General features: G+C 43.6%; 1 protein-coding gene and 1 long non-coding RNA gene across 3 annotated transcripts in view; both read left to right on the forward strand.

Moving 5' to 3' along the window:
- Positions 1-25,219, forward strand: part of adam19a (ADAM metallopeptidase domain 19a) — a 107,180-nt gene that overhangs the window by 21,288 nt on the left and 60,673 nt on the right. Inside the window, exons 3-5 of one of the 2 annotated variants that reach the window (XM_080872622.1) lie at positions 8,561-8,637; positions 21,687-21,815; positions 24,393-24,474. In XM_080872622.1, the coding sequence (XP_080728748.1) occupies positions 8,561-8,637; positions 21,687-21,815; positions 24,393-24,474 (288 nt within the window). The remainder of the gene's footprint in view (positions 1-8,560; positions 8,638-21,686; positions 21,816-24,392; positions 24,475-25,219) is intronic. The other variant, XM_080872623.1, reaches the window with a different exon arrangement.
- LOC308390731 lies at positions 9,656-11,928 on the forward strand. Its single transcript, XR_013970480.1, has 3 exons — positions 9,656-11,130; positions 11,216-11,327; positions 11,408-11,928. It is a non-coding gene; the product is annotated as an uncharacterized lncRNA (long non-coding RNA).

Genomic DNA, 25,219 nt, shown 5'->3' on the forward strand with positions numbered 1-25,219 from the left:
GTCGTCGGGCATCAGCCTCCCTCTCCTGAACTGTTTCATGGTGAGTTGGATAAGTGTGCAGGATTTCTCACACAACTCACTTATTTTTTTCGTCAGCAAATTCACTGGTACCCTGGCGATGGAGATAAGATTTCCTTCTTTGTGCAACTGTTACGTGATCGCGCTCTACAGTGGGCCCAGGCAGTGCTACGATCCCACCCCGACATCTCCTACCCCGAGTTTTTGTCTAAGTTTAAGAGCGTTTTTGACAAAGGATCCGAGGCTGCCGCCGCCGCTCAACGCCTGTTAAATCTTAAACAAGGTAGACGCAGGATGTCGGATTATTCTGTCAATTTCTGGGTTTTGGCTGAGCAAACGGGGTGGGGGCAGGAGGCGCTAAAGAGTGCCTTGCTTAATAACATCTGTGATGAATTAAAAGGCGAACTAATAATGCATGACCTGCCTGCCTCTCTTGACTCTCTAATGACTCTGTGCATTAAGTTAGATGATCGCCTTCAGGCTCGCAGAGACCTCCGGGGGCGGGCCTTTCAGGAGCCACGGGCGCTCTTGGGCCCACCAGCGGGGGAATGGAGGGCTAAACCCAGTGCTGCCCACAGTGGCGAGCTAAGCGAGGAAGGCGAGCAGCCCATGCAGCTGGGTCGCTCACGGCTAACACCCGCGGAACGTCAGCAACGCATGGTCTCTGGTGAGTGCCTGTACTGCGGCCGTAAGGGCCACTTCATTGCCACCTGTCCATCTCGACCAAAAGGGGGCGCCCGCCCGTAGTTAAGGGAGTACTGGTGGGCGACCTGTCTAGTAAAAGCTCCCTTCCGCGCTTAATGTTACCGGCCAAGTTAACAGTTCACACAAAAACCCATTCTGTGATGGCGTTAATTGACTCTGGCGCGGAACAGAGCTTTATCGATTCAGCCCTCGCGGAAAAATTAGGGGTTGGGTCTGACCCTCTACCTCATCGTTTACATGTCACCGCCTTATCTGGGCAGCGGCTGCCTGATATAACCCATGTCTCAGAGCCCGTGTCACTCACACTCTCCGGCAACCACACCGAGGTTCTAAGCCTATTCGTGTTTAAAGCTCCTCAAACACCGCTTGTCTTAGGTCACCCCTGGTTGCGACAGCATAACCCTCATATCGACTGGAAATCTGAATGCGTGGTGGGCTGGGGAGTGGATTGTCACATGAATTGCCTCCGGGCTGCCACTCCGCCCTCCGCGTCTCCTCCAAATAACCTGTCTGAGCCTCCGGATCTCACCTCTGTTCCACCTGTGTATCACGACTTGGCTGAAGTTTTTCGTAAAGATCATGCACAATCGTTACCACCTCATCGGCCGTATGACTGCGCCATTGATCTTCTCCCAGGCGCCACACTCCCCACCTGTCGCCTTTATAGTCTCCCCCAACCTGAGAGAGCGTCTATGGAGAAATACATCACGGACTCACTGGCAGCAGGCATAATCCGGCCGTCCTCTTCCCCTGTGGCAGCCGGCTTCTTCTTTGTAGAAAAGAAGGACAAGTCTCTCCGGCCTTGCATTGATTACCGCGGCCTTAATAACATTATGGTTAAGAACAAATACCCCCTACCGCTCCTTTCCTCGGCTTTTGAACTTCTGCACGAGACAACGATCTTCAGTAAATTAGACCTCCGCAATGCCTACCATCTAGTTCGGATCAGGGAAGGCGACGAATGGAAAACAGCTTTTAACACCCATCTGGGGCATTTTGAGTACCTGGTGATGCCCTTTGGGCTGACTAACGCCCCAGCAGTTTTCCAGGCCCTCGTGAATGACGTCCTCCGGGACTTTATCAATCGGTGCGCATTTGTCTACTTGGATGATATCCTTATCTTCTCTAAAACAGTGGCGGAGCACGAGACACACGTCAGACAGATTCTGCAGCGTTTGCTGGAAAACAGACTGTTTGTGAAAAGCGAAAAGTGTGACTTTCACGTGGACTCCGTGGCCTTTCTCGGATACATAATAGAGCGGGGTGATCTGAAACCCGACCCGGCGAAGGTCCAAACAGTGCTTACCTGGCCCGAACCCCCAAACCGTCGACAGCTCCAGCGCTTTTTAGGCTTTGCCAACTTCTACCGCCGCTTCATCCGAGATTTCAGTAAACTCGCTCTGCCTTTAACCAGACTCACTTCTCCTAAAGTGTCTTTTCAGTGGGACCAATCCGCGCAGGAGGCCTTCCTACGTCTCAAAGAACGGTTCGCTACAGCACCTATCCTCTGCCAACCCGACCTCCAGCAACAGTTCGTCGTTGAAGTGGACGCATCGGATTCCGGGGTCGGGGCGGTGTTGTCCCAACGGAGGGAGGGTAAGCTCCACCCATGTGCCTTTTTCTCTCACAGTCTCTCCCCAGCAGAGCGCAATTATGATGTTGGAGACCGGGAACTTCTGGCTATCAAGTTAGCACTGGAGGAATGGAGACATTGGCTAGAGGGAGCCACTCAACCATTCATCGTGTGGACAGACCACAGAAACCTTGAGTATCTCCGAGCCGCAAAGCGACTCAATCCCCGGCAAGCGAGGTGGGCTCTCTTTTTCACGAGATTCAACTTTTCAATTACGTACAGGCCCGGGAGCCGCAATGTGAAGCCAGACGCCCTCTCCCGACTGTATGACTCCTCTGAAGCGGAACCCGAGCCAGGTCCGATTCTTCCTGCCTCCTGCTCCATCGGCACGGTGACCTGGGAAATCGAATCTCAGATTAAAGAAGCTCAGAAAACAGAACCAGATCCCGGGACCGGGCCCCCAGGTCAGTTGTTTGTGCCCTCCTCTGTTCGTTCTCAGGTACTGCAATGGGCACACGCCGCCCGGTTCACCTGTCACCCGGGAGTACACCGCACCATACGATTCCTCCAGCGTTACTTCTGGTGGCCCACTTTGGCTCGGGATGCACGGGAATACGTCGCCGCCTGCACGACCTGCGCCCGTAACAAGTCGTCCAACCAACCTCCCTCCGGTTTGCTACAACCGCTGCCCACTCCGGGACGGCCTTGGTCCCACATAGCCTTGGATTTCGTCACCGGATTACCGGCTTCAAAAGGTAACACAGTCATTCTAACCGTTGTGGACAGGTTTTCTAAAGCTGTCCATTTCGTTGCCTTGCCCAAGCTGCCTACGGCCCTGGAAACCGCTCACCTCCTCACCACGCATGTATTCCGCCTCCATGGAATTCCGGAGGACATTGTGTCAGACCGTGGCCCCCAGTTCACTTCACGGGTCTGGAGGGAGTTTTGCTCCGCCCTCGGCGCTAAGGTTAGTCTGTCCTCTGGCTTCCACCCTCAGACCAACGGGCAGGCTGAGCGGGCGAACCAAGAACTGGAGGCTGCTCTGCGGTGTGTGGTGTCCACAAATCAAACGACCTGGAGTGACCAGCTGCCATGGATTGAGTACGCCCACAATTGCCTGACTTCCTCAGCCACTGGAGTTTCACCTTTTGAGGCGTCATTAGGATTTCAGCCTCCGCTCTTTCCGGCCGTTGAGGGTGACCTCTCTGTGCCATCCGTCCAACACCACCTGCGTAGATGTTGCCGGGTGTGGAGAGCCACCCGAGCTGCCCTCCTCCGGACGACGGCACGTAACAAACAGCTCGCAGACCGCCATCGGACACCGGCTCCTGAGTATGCGGTCGGACAAAAGGTATGGCTGTCCACCCGCTATGTGCCCCTCCGGGCGGAGTCCAAGAAACTGTCTCCTACTTTTATTGGGCCATTCGAAATCGGTGCGCTTGTGAACCCTGTGTCTGTTCGGTTGAACCTTCCGCGCAACATGCGTGTCCACGACGTTTTCCATGTCTCCCAGATTAAGCCCGTGCTCTCCAGTCCTTTGTGCCCTCCTTCCGGGCCCCCGCCTCCCGCCCGGATCGTTGATGGGCTGCCGGCGTATGGGGTCTCCCGCATTATGGACTCTCGGCGCCGGGGGCGGGGGGTCCAGTATTTGGTCGATTGGGAGGGCTACGGGCCGGAGGAGCGCTCCTGGGTGCCTCGCTCGGCTGTTTTGTGTCGGCGCCTGCTCCGTGACTTCCATCGCCGGCACCCTGGTAAGCCCGGTGGGTCGCCGGGTGGCTCCCGTTGAGGGGGGGGTACTGTCAGGGTCCCTGTGCCTACCCGGTCGGCTCAGTACGGCTACATATGTTTTGTATTCCTTTTTTTATTTTTTTCCTGCTCTCTCCTTTCCCCTCTTTCCCTCCTCCCTCTGCCTGGGCGGAGCTAACCTGCGGGCTCCTGCCCTTGGCCCACGCACCTGTGGCTCATCACGAGTGATCCAGCTCCTTTATAAGACGGCAGCCCTGTGTTTCTCGTCGCTGGACCGTTGCCGACCCTCGTCAGTGTAACCCCAGCTCAATGACTTCAGAAGTGTTTCATAGCGATTTACCTAACTACCCATTCGTGTCTCTGTGTACAGATTCCCTGGACCTACCCCTGTGTTACCCGAGTGAGTGGAGTGTGAGGAGGAGTGGACGGAGAGTGTGCGAGTGTGAAGAGGAGTGGACGGAGAGTGTGCGTGTCTTTCCCGTTCGTGTGTGGACCCCCGGAGCCCGGCTTTCCCCTCACTTTTGTAAATAATCACCTGGTGCATCATAATAAAGACTCTTGTGCTTTCAAGACCTAGAGCCTGCGCGTGAGTCCGTTCAGTCCCGTTGTGACACAATATGCTTTTGGAAAATGTGTGTAAACAATTAGGAAAAACTGTAATGCTCATGATTATGCAAAGGGGAAACCCAAGTGAACAATAAAATTATGCATGAAATTATAAGTCAGGCTCACGTAACCAGCATACTAACGAGTGGCCAATGCTAACATAGAAGATGTGGGTACAGGTGAGATCTATGTAAATGACATATTCCAAGACATAGCAGGTCTGTTGCATTTGAAGCAGTTTACTCCTCACATGTGGAGTGATAAAATTCCTAATGACACATTTCCAGTTAAATGTCCTCCACCGCATGTTTTTAGTAGCCACACAAAAGCCTACCAAACTCTTTCTCATCAGTCATACGTCCCTGGTGTGAACCCATCGTCCTTGGAAATCCCCCTTATTAATGTTTGAGCATTAATATTTAAGTTGTTTAGCAAGAGAATATAGTGACACAGGGTCTAGTTTACTCCTGAGTGAGGTGTTCAGATTCCCCTCCCCGACTATAGTTGGAATTTTATCCATCCATCCATTCGCTTCCGCTTATCCTTTTCAGGGTCAGAGGGGGCGCTGGAGCCTATCCCAGCTGTCATAGAGTGAGAGGCGGGGTACCATCCTGGACAGGTCGCCAGCCTGTCGTGGGGCCAACACACAGAGGCTGACAACCATTTGTGCTCGCATTTACTCCCACATTCACACCTGTGGGCAATTTGGATTAATCAATTAACTTATCTAAGTATATTTAGGGCTTTGGAGCGTGATGTCACGGGGGTGGGCGTGGAAAGGATTTTGGCCTGATGTGCCATTTTCCGGGTCCAAAGTGCAAGCGAAAAAAGAGCGAAGGCACACACAACAGCCATGGTTCGTATTTGCTGTATTGGCTGCACAGTTCGATCGCACGACCGGCAAGAGAATAAGCTTGAAAATGGTTTATCTTTTCACTCTTTCCCAACCTGGAAGCAACATGAGGCAGCTCGTGTATCGATGTTACCAAACGAAGGCGTCTAGTCTGGATAGCAGCTGTGAGACGAGTTGATATCCAGTTCTCTTCTATCTCCAAATATCTGGTGGTGTGCTCCAGATATTTTCATTCCGGTAAGTTCTAACTATGTTCATATCACTCTTTATAGCCTATTAGTTTTATTTTCAATGCACTCTGAGGTCACAGCAAATTAGAACAAACATCCTAATGAGTGATTTTGCAGAACTACCCTCTATTTATAGAGTTGCTAATTATTTGGCATTATTGCAGCAAACCAGCCTATGACAAGGATGACATTGTGACTGGGTTCCAGCGCTACACAAGGGACCTGCTTCAAACATACCACCATGCCAATCAGATTACTTCTTCATGTGAGGGTGAAGAGGTGACCCTCCTGGATAAGATGGTGAAGGTTTGCTGCGTTTGGTGAACAGTGTGGTAGTAAAACCAGGGGAAAATGAAACTTGCTCCTGTTAAATATTCTTAAGTCTTTTGCTGTATAAATAGTGGTATTTTTTCAAAAGATACAGTAAATAAAGTGCTGGTAGTGGGTGACATCATGTAAACACTGTCATGATTTTGTGTAAACATTTTGTCATTTGTAAACTATAAATGACATGGATTCTACACTGTTACTGATGTGATGTTCTATAAAGTGGTTTTAATTTTTTTTAAAAAAGAGGCAAAAATTAGTTTGTTTCTTTATTCCACTTTTGAACAGTGGTACTCAGTCGGGACATATTTGGTAAATGCAAATTATTTACACGGCAGTGCACTTCAGGCATAAATCTAGACCCCTAGATAAAACATTATTGGTCATTCCCACGACCCACAGCTTTACCGTGTTCCAGCAAAGTATCCAGTAGCAGTGACAACTCCTCCACAGTAGCAGGTGGGATTTTTCTGTTTTGAGGACGGCTCCTTTTACCTTTCAATATGGATGGTCTGTTTATGTTTTGATCAAGAGCCTTTTTTGGGCAGCTGAAGAGGAGAAGTATTATGGCCAACCTCTGGTCATATTACCCAGCAAAACCCAGTATGCATGTTCATCTGTAACAGTCCTTGTGCCACGGATCCGCACAGTTGCTTCTACATTAAACAGAAGAACAGTGACGTGGGTGCAGGTCTCCACGACTCCGGCCATACAGCTGCAGTGGGCGGCTTCAACCTTCCCTGTGGTGCTCACAGTGACCCATGACTGCAATGCTGGTTCATTCAGTCTTTGAAAGTTGTCATGTATTTAATATATATTCTTAATGCTTATTTGCTGGTTATATTGTTTTATGTATAGGCCTTTATAAACCAGGCCCAGAGGTGACAAAGAACTAGGTCGCAGGCTGACAGGAAACTGCATGCTTTTGCAGAGCATATGAGGTGCAGACAGAAAGTGAAACTAAGCAGAGTGTTTGATTGAAACTTAAAGTGTGCGTGACGTCTAGAGAAAGTATATAACAATCAAGCTGGCTGCTGCTGCTTTAGACTTGAGCTGGTGTCTCTGTGTGCTCAGTCTCCTTTTCCGGAAATGTAAAATAAAGATCATTTTTTGAGTTAGACCACTTTGAGCCATGAGTTTTTCTTCGCCGCCAAAAGTGGGAGTGCAGGACCTGAAACACACGCAAAGTTCATTTAAAGACAAGAACTATGAGCCAAGGCCGACACAAATGTGTTTTATCTACTTTATCATAACTGTAACAAAGTGTTTAGAAAGTTAGCACATACATGTAATTTTTCATTTCTTTATGTGTCCATCTATAGAACGCTGCATGTTATAGTGTAAATATGCCTGTTATCTCTCAGAAACCTGCCTGCAGAAAATGAACCTAAAGTATGTAATGCAAGGATGTAATCACTTTCAAGATGGAGAAAGCATAAAGTGACAATTATGAATCACTTAATATGATAAGGAGATTCTGCAGGTCATTAATCAATGTATAAAACTAAAATAAAATGTATTTTTGTGACACAGGATACAAACATGGAAGCAAGATGTATAATTAGAATTATTTATAATAAATATGAATAAATCATTGCCATTTCTTTAACCATAAAGAAAAATTAAATCCTCCAGGACAATGTTACATCAATGCACAGAACTCACTATGTTTTCCATCTAACAGAGCCTCCACATGTTCTCACTGTAATTTCCCCCTCATGAGTGAATTTATGCTGCACTAATTTGAATGTTCGGGGGAAAATCAAATGCATTTCACTCGCAGTACTCAAGCTGACTTACCTTTGTTTGAATGACGACTTGTACACGCTGACTCCACAGACAAGGTACGAAATATGTCAGGCTATGCCAATAGCGGTTGGTCTTCAGGGTTTCTACTCCATGGCCGTATTTCATACTGGTCCACATTTTCTGCAAGTACTGCCGCTCCACCTCTGGACGCAATTGGTCTCTATATAGTTGATTCTCTTTTGAGCTGCTTTTAAGTATCTTTCTTGTATTCGTCGTTCCAACACAGTGTGTTTGTTTTGATTGTGGACCCGGAAAATGGCGCCGCGCTCCCACAATGCATTGCGGCGTCAACTCCAAAGGCCTATAGTTCCAAGAAGATGGAGAAAATGCCAGGTCAGCTGAGGAGATATATGGTCTCCTCAGCTGAACTGGAAAAAATGTTCATGCATTTGTGTCATCGCGTTTAGATTATTGTAATGCCCTGTTTACCAGCTTGGACAAATCATCTCTCTCGCCTCCAAGCCATACAAAATGCACCGGCAAGGCTACTAACATGTTCTAGCAATCAGAGATGTTTTTTCATTCATATAGCACTATTGTAATCATACTGACCACTATAAACTTCAGGCACTTTATCTACCTCTAATTCATAGTAGATTTAAAATCACAAGTTAACCCAATAGGCATGGCTTTGAATAGTGAAAAGAAGCCAAAGCACCTGGAGCTAACCCAGTTTTCATCATGACCTTACAGGAGGAATATCCAGTCAGAGGAAAGATCTTGCTCTCGTCCAGTGACCTCCAGCTGGTGCTACAAGTGGAACATAATCAGTAAGTTCTCATGTCAGCCTAATCTCTCATATATCCTTCTGTGCCTCTGATGTTATTGGTACACAGTGCTATCTGGTTGACTGCTGTCCATTTGTTGTCTAGCTGTTTTATTTATTTATTTTTTTGCTTGCCTTTGGTTTATTATCTGAATAATTAGACGGCTAAGATTTAATGGGCCTGTTAGTGGTCTTTTGCTCTGATGACTCTAGATCTTGGTAAACACAAATGAATTCTACTCCAGAGGTCCAGCAATATCAGCTGTCACCAGTGCCTCTAGTTACCTTTACTTCTGGTTGCTCAGGTGTCTTTGACTTAGCCAGAAAGAAGTCAACCTGGAGCCAGCTAGGGTTACCTTTTCTGTGCTCAACACACACTGCCTCACCAGCACTCATTTTTCCTTGTGACTTGCCGTCACTCCATCACACCCTCTGTCAGTCTGGTGCTGATGCACACTAAAATCAAATCAAATCAATTTATTTATATAGCACTTTTCACAGGATAAAAACCACAAAGTGCTTCACAGTAATATAAAACAGAAATACATAAAATACATTAATAATAAAACACAGCACAAATCTAATTAAAAGTAGTCTTAATACCAAATAATAACTAGAAAAGGTTGCATTTCCTGTGAAAATGCAGTGTGAATGCTGTGTATAAATATTTTTATTTATCAAAAGTACTACAAAATAGCAGAAATACTATTATTTAGCAGAAATACTATAACATAGCAGAAGTACTATGATTTGTCACAAATACTACCATTTAGCACAAATACTATAATTTAAAACAAATACAGTGGAACCCCGACTTAAAAAATTAATTTGTTCCAGAGGGTCTTTTGTAAGTCAAAATTTTCGTAAGTCGAAGCACCTTTTTCCATCGCCTTTTGAGTGAGATGATGCTGGCTGAAGATGAGGTTCTTGGTGGAGGAGGAGTGGCAGTTTTCTATTTTATCTATTTCGTAACGTGGACATTTTGCCATACCACGGGCAGAAATTTCCTACCCTCAAACAAATGTAAGTCATGGCCAAACGGTAATAGGTAAGAAAAAAATTGTTGACTCATGAGCGTCAGGAGTGTCTGAAGATATATTGACACAAGCCTCATGTCTTAACTTCGTTTCGTTAAGGAGACATGACAATTAGAAAATGTGTCTCATTGGAGAATTCCAGCGCTGATTTTGAACAAAGTGTCCATTGAGTTTCTATGGAGAGTTTTCAGACTTTGTGCTGCTCTGAGGAGATTTTCCAAAAATCTCTAACTCCCACAACAATGATAGTGACATTTTCTGAAAGCCATAGAAAATACCTATGTTTTGATGTGAAATTGGTGAGGGTACAGAAAAAAAACATGGCTCAGCCCAGCAAGCAAAGCTGGTGATCACACTGATAATGTTGTCCCATTCAGTAAAATGGGCCAAAAATGACATAAAAAGCTTAATATCTGAAAAAGTATAAAAGTTATGTGCACCAAAAGATATAGCACGCTTCACCTCTTTTTAGCACAATTTTCAGCCTCTTCTGCTCTTTTCAGCACAATTTTCAGGTTCTGTCTGTCTACTCTGTCTTTGCTGCACAGCTGCCTCTTCTCTCATTCTCTCCCTCTCTCTCGCCTGTTGCTACTAAAATCATGAAACTAATCAGTGATCAGGGCCCTGTTTCAGGAAGCCAGTTTAGTGGAAAAACTGAGTAAGTATACCCTGAGTTAACGAAAACTCTGGGTTTTCGGTTTCACAAAGCGAGTTCAGATGAAGCCTCAGTGAGTCACCATGACGACACACTCCGTGAAGCTAACCTGCCCCCTAGCAGGTTTACTACAACTAACCCTGACTGTCTCCGCCCCTTTGTCGGAAACCTGACAGTAGGAAGTGTCGGACATGGCGTGTCCCTTCCTTGAAGAGCCAGTAGATCGTGAAGCCCAAATTCTCTGCAGAGCTCTCCGCCGGGAGAGAGTGATCAGAGCGCGTTTGGACATTTTATCATTTCCTGATGATTTTCTGTGCGAACGTTACCGTTTCTCAGCACAATCTATAAGTTATTTGGATAACATCCTCAGGCCATATATTACGCATGTGACACATCGCGGACATGCTCTCATTTCATTACATATTATTTGTATTGCACTTCGGTTTTTTGCAAACGGGAGCTTTCTGTATAATATTGGTGACGCTGAGCACGTTTCCAAGGCTACCGTCTGTCGGGCAGTCAGGAATGTTACAGTTGCACTGAAACGTCTCCTGTACTCGTTTGTGGTGTTCCCCGGTCATAGACCCACAAGATTTATCAAAGAGGGATTCCACAAAATTGCAGGTATCAGGATGACCAAAACTTAATTTATGATGTGGTGATACTTGGACTACTACTTAAATTTTACATTTATTTTCACGGTTCCCAGGCGTGTATAGATGGCACTCACATTCCAATCATTGCTCCTTCAGTAAATGAAGGAGACTATGTGAACAGGAAGTCTTTCCACAGCATTAATGTACAGGTACATAGTTCCCTGTAGCATTTCAAACTAACAAATCATTTCATTATAGTAATGGATGCTAATTTGTGTTCTCTGCACTGTGAAGATCATATATGATGCTGCCAACATTATCACAAATGTGGAAGCCAAGTGGCCAGGCTCTGTCCATGACTCACAAATATTCCGTGAATGTACACTGAGCACAAAATTTGGACATGGTGAGTTGAGAATACTTTAAAATATATAAAGACCAATTGCTTCAGGGACATTTGAACTGAAGTGTATCTATCTGTCTTAGGAGAGTTCACTGGCTACTTGCTTGGTGATAGGGGGTATCCATGTTTACCCTATTTGCTTACCCCTTACTCTGACCCTGAACCGGGCCCACAGCAGCGATATAATCTGGCTAATTGCAGGACAAGAGACAGAATTGAAATGACTATCGGAATGCTTAAGGCCCGGTTCCAGTGCCTGCAAAGACTCAGGGTCACCCCAGAAAGGGCATGTGACATTATTGTGGCATGTGTGATTCTTCACAACATTGCCACAATTAGAGGAGAACACTGTCCTTCTGAACCAAACATCAGCAGTGATCCAAACCATGAACATCCTGACCCTCCCACGGACATACAAGATGGAAGCGCAGTCAGAGACACCATATGTCACAATCATTTCTTTTGACCCATCACCTCAACATGTTGAAAGAAGAATAAACAGATTTTTGTTCAACTGGCTTTATTGGTCGCCTGTATTTCCTGTACACAAAGTATTAAAAGATGTAAACCTCATAAAGTGTCTCCGTTGCTTCCTCCTCTGTAACAGCTGTCAATGTTTCTTCATTATTTTCCTGTAGTAAAGAAATAAACAACATTGCTGTTCTACTGTAAACTCATATAATCTGTGGAGTATTACTCACAACTGCATGTTGGTCTGGCTCAACAGGAGGCTGCACCAGATGCAGTACACCACCACCATCAACTGATAGAATATGAGGTTTATACAGGTCACCTATAACTTACAAGGGACCAAATGGCAATTAACAAACATACCAATCACCTTACACTTCATTGTCATTATGCTCTCAAAGACAACCAAGACTGAGGGAAGGCAAAATCAGTAGGAAAATAACTTCACTACAAAATAATCCATTATGGTAAAGAGTTTATCAAATGAATGAGTAGCACTGCAAAGGTGACTGTGAAGAAAGGATGTATGCACATCATGTATTATTTTGAATTTACCCCCTATGTAGGCACTTGTGTCTTGCGGGGTTATTGACTCAGAGGATGTCCCCGCAGAGATGCCTTCAGCCACAGGGCGCCCACTGTTTTGGCTGAGGGCCAACTGCTCAGCCTCTGTGAGTGGTGGTGGTGGAGGACCCCCACCTGTTTTTCGGGCCTCCGCTTTTTTTCTGTTGGCTATAACGGGCCACATTTGAGCATACAGAGTGAGCAAATATGTACTTGTAATGTGCTCAGATAATTTCAATAAGTGCTTACAGAAAGAAAATTAATGTAGCCTCTAACTGCAATTGATTTACATGGGACAAACAGACCAAGCACTATGGCTCATAATACAATTACACCTTACCTGTTTGGACTATATTTTTATATTTCATTTTTACTTGCTGCCAGGCACGTTTGGGGCCTGTTGGGTTGCACTTGTGCTCACATCATCACAAAATCAAATGTATAAAATAAAAAATTAAATATAATAAAATAACATGTTAAATGGGTGGAAATCCCTAGATCAATGTTTAAATTAACACTCACGCATTGACTCTGTCGGCTATGTTTTGCCATGCATGCTCCCTTTTTTTGGCAGCTGAGGCTGTGTTACTTTTTTTCTGCAAAATTTGCATGTTATCGGCATATGCTGCCATCAGAATTTCGGCGTCAAGCGCTGTAAAATACATTGACCGCGCCTTCTTTCCCTCCGTCTCCATGGTGACTCGCTTAATCTGTGCTCCACTAATCAGGGCTTTATGTATCCTCGTGCGCGCACTTCACTTGGGGTTAAAGCAACTCCGCGTTGATTGAACTACTTGTTATCAGCCTTTCTGAAACCGAATATTCCGAGTTGGACAGTTCGGGGTTACTCAACCCTGAGTATCGTTTTTCACTCTGGGTTTTCTAAACCGGCTTCCTGAAACAGGGCCCAGCTGATCGGCTTTTCTCTCTTGTTTGTTTATCGCCCACTTTGCGCCAGAAAGAGGAAACCAGCGGATGTCGCGCTAAACAACAGCAGCACGTTTAAGCTTGATCAGCTGTTGTTAGAATTTATTTGATATTCATTTCTAGTATCAGCTGATGTTTGCTGGAGCCACAGCTGTAAAAGCTGTTGAACATTATGTCAGTTTGGATATCCTAGTGAGAGGGAAACGTGAAGATGAAACCAGGAGATGTCCTTACTGAATAATCAGAGCTGAACAGGTGATGGAGAAACAGGTTTACCTTTTAGGTGACATAAATGAGTTGAAGGGAAGTTATGAACTGTTTCTGAGAGACAAATAACACCAGGATCCTTTTTTAGGTAGCTGACAGCTGGTAACTGTGCAGGGGCGGGTCTAGCAAAATCTTTGCCAGGGGCCAGGTAGGGCATTTACAGGACAAGGGGGGCGCAAAGAAATAATTTTCTTTCTTATTCTCATTTAAAATATCTAGCTTTTATTAAATGATTATGTGGATCGGATCTTTCAACCAAAGTTTTTATAATAATGTACGAAATTGACTGTAGATCATTGTCAGTCAATCAGAACGCTGTGTAAAAATAACAAAAAACAAAAAGGTGCATGCAAAACATTTCTTTACTCCCAAGAAAATCAATCTGCTACACTGTTTACTTTAAACCACTCCAAATTTAAATGGTAAATTCTAAATTGTGCCTTGTCTTTATCCCCTGAGACTTAAGCATATATTTATTTTCTTACTTCTTTTATTTCTATTTATTAGTTTTTTGGCTGTGATGTACCTGCAGCCTCGTCCTCTCGTCTCTCTGTATGCTGCGCTGCATATAGGAGAGATCAAAATACAGTTTACTATGATTAGCGCCTTGACCTGAATTTTAAAAATATTTGGCAAAAAGCACTATGCTGCTAAAAAAGGAAAAATAAATATTTGCAAAATATCTGGATAAATATTTATTTTACGTGTTTGATGTGTGTGGCGGGGCGTGGTCTGCAGTGCTGCTGCAGGGGAGGCGGACCCACCTGAGCGGCATCTGCAATCACGCCTCTCCGGCTTAGAGACTCTCAGCTGTTGTGTTGGTGTGTCGGGCTGTGTGGGTCAATAAAGAAATGCTACAAAGCGTGTTCATGCAAACATCGCCATGTCTGCCGTGGTACAATGGGACTTCTGCTCCTGAACCTGTGCGCACAGCATCTGCAAATCGGGGCTGTACGAAGTCACTTCATCTTTACGCAAGACTGTAAGCTGTCATCTGTGAGGAGCGAGCGGTGTTTGTTTTTACCGTAGTTCATGGTGGAGAATAGCTGCTCTGCTGCGTTTTGCTCCCTGTAGCCGTATGAATGGCAAACTGCACTCATTGGCAGCGGCATAGGCACACTTAAAATTTCTTCTGAAATTTTCGCTCTCTAGTTTTTTGTCACATTTCCAACCCACTTCCTTTATCCAGTCTTGTGACCGGCAAAAGTGACCCAAAATGGGCACTCTAGGTGTAGTTACTGTTTGTTTGTGTATTTTTAAGTCGTTTTAAACCTTGTGATCAACAAAAAGTAAGAGTAAAACAAGAACTGACTGCATTGCAGTCAGGGCAGGAGCAGGAGCTTCGCTCATGCGCGATTTATTTGCAGTTTGGACCTATAGGTGTGAGCATCTCCTGCTCTGACAGCAGCTCGGGTGGACTTCTGCGTGAGGACTATCTGCCACCTGTGAGCCCAACTGACAGTAAGAGCGATACTTGCTTCCACGTCAAAAAGTCGTCATAAGTCTCCCGATAAGACCAGAAAAAGTCGCCAGATTTGTCGCTAGTCGCTTTTTAGAAAAAAGTTACTAAGGGGGTTTGAAAACTCGCTAAATATAGCGACAAAGTCGCTAAGTTGTCAACACTGCGGCACTGTCTGCCGACTTGCAGTTTTAAGGCTCAGGGAAACGAGCCCGCCAGCACTCTCTAGCGGCTGCGACCACTGGCGATAAGGAAAGGCTGCTTTTCATAGAGGACTCGCTTGGGGAGATGTCTTCTGGTTGACGCCAGCTCCCAGAAGAGCCTCGGGAACTCTCGTGTGATCTTTGGATACCTTCAGAATGGATTATTATTTAATCTGAAAAATTCTGTTAGATTTCCCACTTACCACTACAGGGAGCCCAAGTACCACCAGTGGTACGTGTATCACAGTTTGAGAACCAATGATCTAGACATAAAATTAAAGTCTTGATAACTCTAAAATCTGAACACAGAAAATAATTGGCTAGGACCTGTAGATCTGCCTTAGCAGTGATTGAATGTAATGGATAAGTGGCTGGATATCTGGCTGCTTTACACATTACAATCAATAAATACAGAGAACCAGATTTTAAAGGGGGAAGAGGACCCATACAGTCTATTCTAGATGAGAGTACTCTTAAAAAAGGTGTTTGACTTCACTGAGAATGCTTGTCTAGCACAGCACAGAAAGTCTAAGATCAGGCAACAAAGGAGGTTTGAATTACAGGGTGGGCCATTTATATGAATACACCGTAATAACATGGGAATGGTTGGTGATATTAAAGTCCTGTTTGTGGCACATTAGTATATGTGAGGGGGCAAACTCGTCAAGATGGGTGGTGACCATGGTGGCCATTTAGAAGTCGGCCATCTTGGTTACAACTTTTGTTTTTTAAATAGGAAGAGGGCCATGTGACACATCAAACTTATTGGTAATGTCACAAGAAAAACAATGGTGTGCTTGGTTTCAACGTAACTTTATTCTTATGCACCCTTACAAACTCCAGCTACTGCAGCATCTTAACGAGGATGACCCAGATCGGCGCACAGAATTTGCAGAATGGGCAAAACAAAAATTGGAACAGGACCCTCAGTTCATGCAGAAGATTGTGTTCAGTGATGAGGCAAACTTTTATGTGAATGGTGAAGTTAACAAACAAAACCACCGCTATTGGTCTGACACTAACCCACATTGGATGGATCCCTCCAAGACTGTTGGAACAACAAAAGTGATGGTTTGGTGTGGTATATGGGGTACAACGATAGTGGGCCCATTCTTCATCAATGGAAACCTCAAGGCCACTGGATATTTGAAATTGCTACATGATGATGTGTTTCCCTCTTTGTGCACTGAAGCTTGCACGTTCCCTGAGTTTTTCCAGCAAGATGGTGCACCACCACATTATGGGTGCCAGGTCCGAGCATTCCTAGATGAACAGTTTCCTGGAAAGTCGATTGGTCGTCGTGGACCAGTTGAATGGCCCCCAAGGTCTCCAGATCTGACCCCCTTAGACTTTTATCTTTGGGGTAATCTGAAGGCAATTGTCTATGGTGTGAAGATACGAGATGTGTAGCACCTGAAACTATGGATACTGGATGCCTGTGCTGGCATTTCTCCTGTGGTGTTGCTATCAGTTTGTGAAGAGTGGGAGAAGAGGGTTGCATTGACAATCCAACACAATGGGCAGCACATTGAACACATTTTATAAGTGGTGAGAAACTCACCACCCATCTTGAGGGGTTTGTCCCCTCACATATACTAGTGCCACAAACAGGACTTTAATATCACCAACCATTCCCATTTTATTATGGTGTATCCATATAAATGGCCCACCCTGTACTATGTCTTCTAATGATACTGCCTAGGGGAAGTATGTATAATGTAAACAGAATTGGTCCTAGCACTGAACCCCGTGGAACGCCATAATTGACCTTAGTGTGTGAAGAGGACTCTCTATTTACATGTACAAATTGGAGTCTATTAGATAGATATGATACAAACCACTGCAGCGCACTACCTGTAATACCTACAACATGTTCTAATCGCTCTAATAGGATATTATGGTCGACAGTATCGAACGCTGCACTAAGGTCTAGCAGGACAAGCACAGAGATGAGTCCACTGTCAGAGGTCATAAGAAGATCATTTGTAACCTTCACTAAAGCTGTTTCTGTGCTGTGATGAGCTCTGAAACCTGACTGAAACTCTTCAAATAAACCATTCCTCTGCAGATGATCTGTTAGCTGTTTGAAACTACTCTTTCAATGATTTTTGATATGAAAGGAAGGTTGGAGATTGGCCTATAATTAGCTAAGACTGCTGGGTCTAGAAATGCTTTTTGAGTAAAGGTTTAACTACAGCCAGCTTGAAGGCCTGTGGTACATAGCCGATTATTAGAGATAGGTTGATCATATTTAAGATCGAAGAATTAATTAATGGCAGGACTTCTTTGAGCAGTTTTGTAGGAATGGGGTCTAAAAGACACGTTGATGGTTTGGAGGAAGTAATTATAGAAGTTAACTCAGAAAGATCAGTTGGAGAAAAAGAGTCTAACTTAACATCAATGGTACTAAGAGTAGCTGTAGATAATATTACATCTGTGGGATGATTATTGGTAATTTTTTCTCTAATGATAAAAATTTTATTTGTGAAGAAGTTCATGAAGTCATTACTAGTTAACGTTAAAGGGATGGTTGGCTCAACAGAGCTCTGACTTTTTGTCAGCCTGGCTACAGTGCTGAAGAGAAACCTGGGGTTGTTCTTATTTTCTTCAATCAGTGATGAATAAGATAAGATAACCTTTATTAGTCCCACACGTGGGAAATTTGTTTTGTCACAGCAGGAAGTGGACAGTGCAAAAGTTATGAAGCAAAAATTAGAATATAATAAGAATAAATACAGTACACAACTGTACAGAATAGAATAAAATACTATATACAGTAGAATAAAATAGAATAAAATATACAATAGGATAAAAATAGAATACAAATGCTGTATACAACTGAGTAAAAATACGATGCCAGAAAAGAGTATTGCACTTAGTGTTATTGGACATGTGTGGATGTGTGTGTTTGATCAGTTGAAGTCTTGAAGTTGGAGTCTGACAGCAGTGGGGAGGAAAGACCTGCAAAATCTCTCTGTCCCACACCGTGGGTGCCGCAGCCACTGAAGGAGCTGCTCATTGCTGTCACATTCTCCTGCATGGGGTGGGAGATGTTGTCCAACAGGGATGACAGCTTAGCCACCATTCTCCTGTCACTCACCACCTCCACTGGGTCCAGAGGGCATCCTAGAACAGAGCTGGCCCTTCTGATCAGCCTGTTCAGTCTCTTCCTATCCCCGGCAGAGATGCTGCCATCCCAGCAGACCACACCGTAAAAGATGGCTGAGGCCACCACAGAGTCATAGAAGGTCTTTAGAATAGTAAGATGTTCTGGCTTTGCAGAGGGCTTTCTTATAAAGCAAACAAAGGCTAAATGATGATCCTCTAAATTTGTGACACGCCATTTCTTCTCCAGCTTACGGGTTATCTGCTTTAGGCTATGCGTTTGAGAATTATACCACGGAGTCAGGTACATCTGTTTTGAGGCCTTAGTTTTCACAGGAGCTACAGTATCCAGAGTCGTACGTAGTGAGGAGGTAAAATTATTAACAAGATAATCGACCTCCGTTGGAGTAGCGTTCAGATAGCTGCTCTGCTCTATGTTGGTACAGGTCATTGAAGATGATAACAGTGAGTGGATTATATTCTTAAACTTAGTTACAGCGCTTTCAGAAAGACATCTACTGTGATAAAGTCTACTCTCCACTGCTGTGTATTCAGTTATTGTAAATGTAAATGTTATCAGGAAATGATCAGACAGGAGAGGGTTTTCAGGAAACACTGTTAATGTTACGTTTCTATTTCATATGTTAACACAGTGGTTAACCTGTAGATCCTATTTTTCTAGGCCCCCCTTTTGTTTTACAAGACAAATGTCCCCCCCCCCCCCCCGCACACACACGCACACACAAACACGTCCTCCAACCACACACACCCATATTTTTCTCCATTGTGGTTTATTTCACACCTCAAACATTTAGCATTTAGTAGACAATTAAGTAAATACAAGTAAAAAGGAATAAATTACAGGTAGTAAGAAAATAAACTACTAACTTGTTTATGCTACATTCACACCTACACGGGTATTTTTGAAAACGCAGCTGTTTCGTCCACACGTAAATGAATTGCAGAATGGCAGATAGTCAGATTAACAGTATTTTGTCTCTATCTTCAGGTTTTACACGCTTACATACACACACCCAGTTACTGTCCCTCCATTTAGAAAGGCAGAGGCGTCATGATGTAATTATTTTATGTGTAGTTGTTTTTTTTCCTGTGTAATAATATTCAACATTGCTATCTATACATTTTTCGAAAAATGCCTCTCTGTGGAAATTGGTTTAAAAACACAAAAAACTGTTTGTCCGTGATTTGAATCGAGGGAACAAATCGTGGCAGGATCAGCCTGATATTATTTGTATCCCACTGTAACTTTACTGTATAAAGAGCTAACGTCTCCAAAATGTCAGGAGTAGTTGGTCATTACAACAAGTGTTTGTGAACTAAAAATCAAGAATGTGGGATCCTGTTTGTCCGTGATTTGAAGAGCCCAGCGTGTGATCCCGACGAAGGGAAAAGCAATTCTGCAGGGGAGACCTACCTTGGCACTTGTGCAGGTGAAACCAAAGGGAAGATATGCTTCACCATATTTTCTAGTCTTTGGCTTAGAATGAAGTTGGTTTGGAAATATACTCAGCGATGCTTCATCTCCTGCTTTGTGTTTGTGTGGGAGCCCCGTCAAAAACCTGTCAATTATGCTATTATTTACTTGTATGTTATTTAATTTTTTTTCCCCTTTTCATACTGCGCCTCCCCTGCAATGGCTCTGTGCCCCCCCTAGGGGGCGGGCTCCACACTTTGGGAAGGTCAGAGTTAACACAAGATCTAGAGTGTGATTAAAGTGGTGGGTGGGTTCTTTTACAGTTTGAGAGAAGCCAATTGAGTCTAATAACAGATTAAATGCCATGTTGAGGCTGTCATTTTTAGCATCTACATGGATTAAAATCACCCATAATAATTATTTTATCTGAGCTTAGCACTAAATCAGATAAAAAGTCTGAGAAATCAGACAGAAACTCTGTGTAAAGCCCAGGTGGACGATAGATGGCATTGGTGGGGACGGATGATTCAACCACCGAACCCTGCCCTGTTTTTTTTTTTTCCACCCTTTTTATGTTTTCTTCTTGATAAAAAAAAGAAGAGAAATATACTTGCCTACATATGCTATTCTACAAGCTTTTAAACCATTAAAAATTACAATTAGTAATTTATAGTTGTATATGTGAATTATATAATGTTAAATTACTATTAAACAAATGACTGACTAAGTATTTTAGGCTTTAGTTTACTTCAGCCATATTCCATATAAATCAGATATCATACAAAAGTAAAAATAGCTTCAAATACAGTCATAACAATAAAAGAATATGACTTTAAGGACTTAACAACATTACTTCAGCTATAGTACACCAACATCTCTGATACATTAGCACTAAGGGAACACTGAATGACCCGGTGGTTTTTGTCCATAAAACTACTCATCTAAGATTACCATAAAGTAAAAGATCTCTCAGCAACATTATGCAACATTTTAGGCACTATTGCCCCTATCAAATCAGTGAGCTGGGATGTTTTCTTCTAAACATGAACTACTGTTACAGCAACAGACATGGACTACTGGTGCCCCACACAACAACTCAATGTCCACTATGTGAAGGAGCCAAACACATGCCTGCTCCTCTCGTTAATCTGTAGCACCAAAACATCAGTCAGGTACCAGTTACCTTGCCTCTTCACCTCTGTCCGAGCTACAACATGGCAGAGCTGCCTCTGTCACCTGATAAATAACAGTGAGACATTCCACATACATGCAGTCACACATGTGCTTCAGATACAGTAATGAACCAATAGGTCATCATCCAATTTCACGTGTGATCTTGTATCATCATTACTCTCTAAGCTTTGTGCTGGTTCTTCTGTCATCTGACAAATAGGACATACATGACAATAAGAATAAAATGGGTAGCTGCTTCAGTGTTTCTGTCAATTTGTGCAGATCTTGCCTCATCTGTAATGTTTGTAGGGTGAGTGCATTTTTAAAACAATTTGTGCAAACTGCACTACAAGGTGGAATATTTGCAAAATCATGCCTACCTCATGATATTTTGTCTCAAAAATTAACCCTATGAATATGTCAGTGCCATTAGGATGAAATTATTGTGTCACCAACATTTTAACATTAGACATATAATTTTAACAGCCTCTGTAAACTAATATCCTGGCTTGCTCAAGGCTGCCGTTTTCTCTGACAGTTTCAATCAAAATTAGAAATGCTACTCTGAGACTGAGATAACTAATAGTGCTGCCTGTGGTGCAGTCAGTTTCCAAAACACGTTATTCATTGTTACAATTTTAGACTGTGGGCCAAAGCCTAGCATAGCCTGTAACGTTATTATGACGGAGACATTTTATGAGTGAACTTGACTTTAAATGACTTACAGGTTTCTTTGAAAAGTGCTTTCTTATATCCAGGTTCTTCCTTTTTGTGGCATCCTCCTCTCCTCCTTGGAGGGCCTTGCAGCGCAGGCTTGCCGCTGCTAAAACTAAACAGAGCTCCCTGAGAGGCACAGCCAATCACATTGGCCATATTTGTCACATGAGGTAGGACTCCAGTAGCGAACGTAATTTAACTCTTTCTGCACCGCTAGGTGAATGAGATGTTGACAGATCTTTTTTTTTCTTTCTATCGGGTTTGTTTTTCTTTACTCAAAGAGATCAAATTATTGGTGGGGACAATTCAATAATCGTTGGATATTGGTAGGGACATGTCCCTTCCGTCCATGCCAAATCTACGCCCTTGGATGATAACAAATAAGACTGGTTTCTGAGTTTTACAGCTGGGGTGGACAATGTTAAGCATCAGGCTTTCAAATTAATTAAAAGTCTGTCTTGGTCTTTCATTAATTAATAGGCTGGTGTGAAAAATTGCTGCCACACCGCCCTCTCGGCCTGTGCTTCGAGATTTCTGGTAGTTAGAATGACTAGGGGGTTTTTGATTCATTTAAACTGACATACTCATCCTGCTGCAACCAGGTTTCTGTAAGGCAGAGTAAATCGATTTGCTGATCAATTATTAAGTCATGTACTAACAGAGACTTGGAGGAGAGAGACCTAATATTTAATAATACACATTTCACTGTTTTACTCTTTGGTTCAGATGTGGATACTTTATTGTTCTTTCTTTGTGATTTTTTTTATGTTTAAGTTGTTTGTTGCTGGTTTTTAGTTTGTTTTTTGTCTGTTTAGGAGCTGACACAGTCTCAGTGGAGATGGGTTTTTTGGGGGAGTAGCAGGAGGAGAGAAGCTGCAGAAAGGCGTGTAAGACTGCAACTCTGCTTCCTGGTCCCAACTCTGGATAGTCATATTTTGGGGTTTTTAATAAATTTGTCCATATTTCTAGAAATGAGAGCTGCTCCATCCAAAGTGGGATGGATGCCGTCTCTCCTAACAAGACTCGGTTGCCTACAGAAGGTTTGCCAATTATCTATGAAGCCCACATCGTTTTCTGGACACCACTCAGACAGCCAGAAATTTAAGGAGAACATGCTGCTAAACATGTCACTCCTGGTCTGATTGGGGAGGGCACCAGAGAAAACTACAGAGTCCAACATTGTTTTGACAAAGTTACATACGATTCAATATTGATTTTAGTGACCTCCGATTGGCGTAACCGGGTGTCATTACTGCCAACGTGAATTATGATTTTACTGAATTTACGTTTACCCTTAGCCAGCAGTTTTAAATTTCCCTCAATGTCGCCTGCTCTGGCCCCTGGAAGACAATTGACTATGGTTGCCGGTGTCTCTAGCTTCACATGTCTGAGAACAGAATCACCAATTACCAGAGTTTGACCCCCGGCGGGTGTGTCGCCGAGTGGGGAAAAACGGTTAGACACATGAACGGGTTGGTGGTGTACCTGGGGCTTCTGTTTAAGACTATGCTTCCTCCTCACCGTCACCCAGCCACCCTCTTTCCCCAGCTGCTTGGGGTCTGCCGGGGAACAGCTAGCGGGGCCTACACTATCTTCGGCTGCAGCAGCTACAGGGGCCTGGCTAGCTACAGGTGAATGAAGCCGAGTCTCTAATTCAGTAATCCTGGCCTCCAGAGCTGCAAATATGCTACATTTGTTACAGATATCATTACTGCTAAAGGAGGCCGAGGAGTAACTAAACATCTGACACAATGAGCAGGAAAGTGCAGGAGGGACAGGTGAAGTAGCCATGGTGCTAGTGAGTCGGCTACGAGCTAAGCTAAGCTAGCGAAACAGTACAGACACAGCGAGTGAATACGTTGGTTATAAATTAGGTAGTGACTACACAGAAACTGTGCTTCGGATGAAACGTGAAAATTATACTATGAAAAATGAATGTATATAAAAGTTTTTAATTAAATTGCTAAGCAGATAAGCTACTCAAAAACACCACTGTGTTTGAGCAGGAACAGGAAGTGATACTCTACCGCAGAGAGAGCGAACACCAAGTGACAGTGCTACCAAGAGTTAGGAGCGATCCTTTTCAGTTTTTTCTTTCATCATCTCCAACTCTCTTTGCTGTTTAAATCTCTCATGGTTCAGCTGTAATGAAAATTCTTTCTGCTATTCAAATGTTAAGTTTGTGATTGCTGATACAAGTGTGTTTGGTAAAACCTTACCTTTAGTTCAAACCAAAATCCTTGCAGTGTTTTAATAGTTAAAACATTGAAATCCTGCCTCCAAGTATGGTTCCTGCAGGAAGACTGTGTGGATAGGGTCAATTCAGTAAAAATCTGTCACCAACCTTGACTTATCAAAGGATTATTAGCGAGTTCATTTAACTACATGTGTCTCAGATTTTGTGTGTCACTATCATTTTCTGTAGCACAGTTATGTGCTTTGGTCTCCTAAAATCCCCTGCTATATTCCAGTGTCTCATTCACATTCTTTTTGTACACATTGTTTTGTTGGTATAAACAATTATCAATTTTCACATATAAAGAGTGAAAAAAAGTTTATGACAAGAAAGTATTCTGTGTGATCTTGGCTTCAGGTTGTGTTTGATTTGCTGTCTGCCACTGATGCTGACACTTGCATTCAAAAGGGATTTTAAAAAATTAGGTATTTTATAATTACTTACACTTTCCTCTGTTTCTCTTTCTCTCCCCCCCCCCCCCCCCCCCCCCCCCTCCCCCCCTCTCTCTCAGTGAGCTTTTGGGTCAAGACTTTACAGAGACATACTACACAGAGGATGGGAAACCTGTTACTCTTACTAATCACAATTACACTGTAAGTATAAAGAAACAAGAAGGGGTAGATGCCTAAGAAAATTTCAGTTATATTATCAATCTATTCAGGCTAACTCATCTTAAAGAATTTCCTGATTGTAACATAAACTCAATTTATGTGCTCTAAACTTGGGTCTCTGTTTGTGAAGTTCATTGTTCCAAAAAGCAGGCAGATCAGTTCCCTCTCTTCATAGAATGATTCTTTTAACCCAGATTTTTGAGATAAAACTATATAAACAAACAGACTCTGGTAATGGTGCTAAAGTACTGAAACTTGTTTACTTCCTAATGCTAGCTGTTTCTATTTGAAGGGCAGTCTGAGATTATAGGAGAGCGAGAGGGTGAGATCACTTTACTTTGGTATGTTTGAATTTGTGTATTTTTAGATTTGACAATGCACGCACTGCTTCCCTTGGACCAGCTGGCGAGCACTGTGAGGGTCATGTTCTTTACTTTTCCAGCGCGTTCAGTACCACCAGGCTGACCCTCCTGGGTGATAAGCTGAGAGTGATGTGGGTGGATGCCTTTCTTGTTTCCTGGATTGTTGATTGTCTGTGATGACACAGTGTACCGGGCTGTGGTTGACTTCTTTGTCACGTGGTGCAAGCAGAATCATCTGCAGGTCAGCGTGACAAAGACCAAAAAAATGATTGTGGACTGTAACCTCTGGTACAATCCAGGGGGTCATTGTGGAGGACTATAAATAGCTCGGAGTACACATAGATAATAAACTGGAGTGGGTTAAA

This window comes from Rhamphochromis sp. 'chilingali' (genome assembly GCF_963969265.1).
Source record: "Rhamphochromis sp. 'chilingali' genome assembly, chromosome: 1".
NCBI lineage: Eukaryota > Metazoa > Chordata > Actinopteri > Cichliformes > Cichlidae > Rhamphochromis > Rhamphochromis sp. 'chilingali'.